The following is a 266-nucleotide window of genomic DNA, read 5'->3' as shown; positions in this document are numbered from 1 at the left end:
AGATTCAGGCTTGAGTGTTTTCCTGATCAGAGAGCAGATATGCTGCCCTGCTGCACAGCACTGTAGTAGTTGTGACAAGAGTGCTTGATATTTGAGGCAGTTGTTTTGTGATGTGTATTACTTAATGCTAATTTGAATTCCCCAACAAACCCTTGCGTATCTGTCTGCAGGACTCAGATCATCCTCTTGCTAGTCAAGTAAAGGAAGTGAAGGTGTTCAATGAGCTCATCGACAGAATCTTCATTCCTCGCCTGCAGACTCCGTAA

The 266-nt window shown here is 44.0% G+C and overlaps 1 protein-coding gene across 1 annotated transcript in view; it reads left to right on the top strand.

The window, feature by feature from the left end:
- The window catches only part of EMH_0042040 (uncharacterized protein), a gene marked incomplete at both ends in the record, with an annotated part of 2,551 nt that overhangs the window by 1,364 nt on the left and 921 nt on the right, over positions 1-266 (top strand). The window contains one exon of the mRNA XM_013495688.1: positions 178-197. Within this exon, the coding sequence (XP_013351142.1) occupies positions 178-197 (20 nt within the window). The remainder of the gene's footprint in view (positions 1-177; positions 198-266) is intronic.

This window comes from Eimeria mitis, genomic scaffold (genome assembly GCF_000499745.2).
Source record: "Eimeria mitis Houghton genomic scaffold, Emh_scaff1698, whole genome shotgun sequence".
NCBI lineage: Eukaryota > Apicomplexa > Conoidasida > Eucoccidiorida > Eimeriidae > Eimeria > Eimeria mitis.
This window is presented reverse-complemented; position numbering and strand designations above follow the sequence as displayed.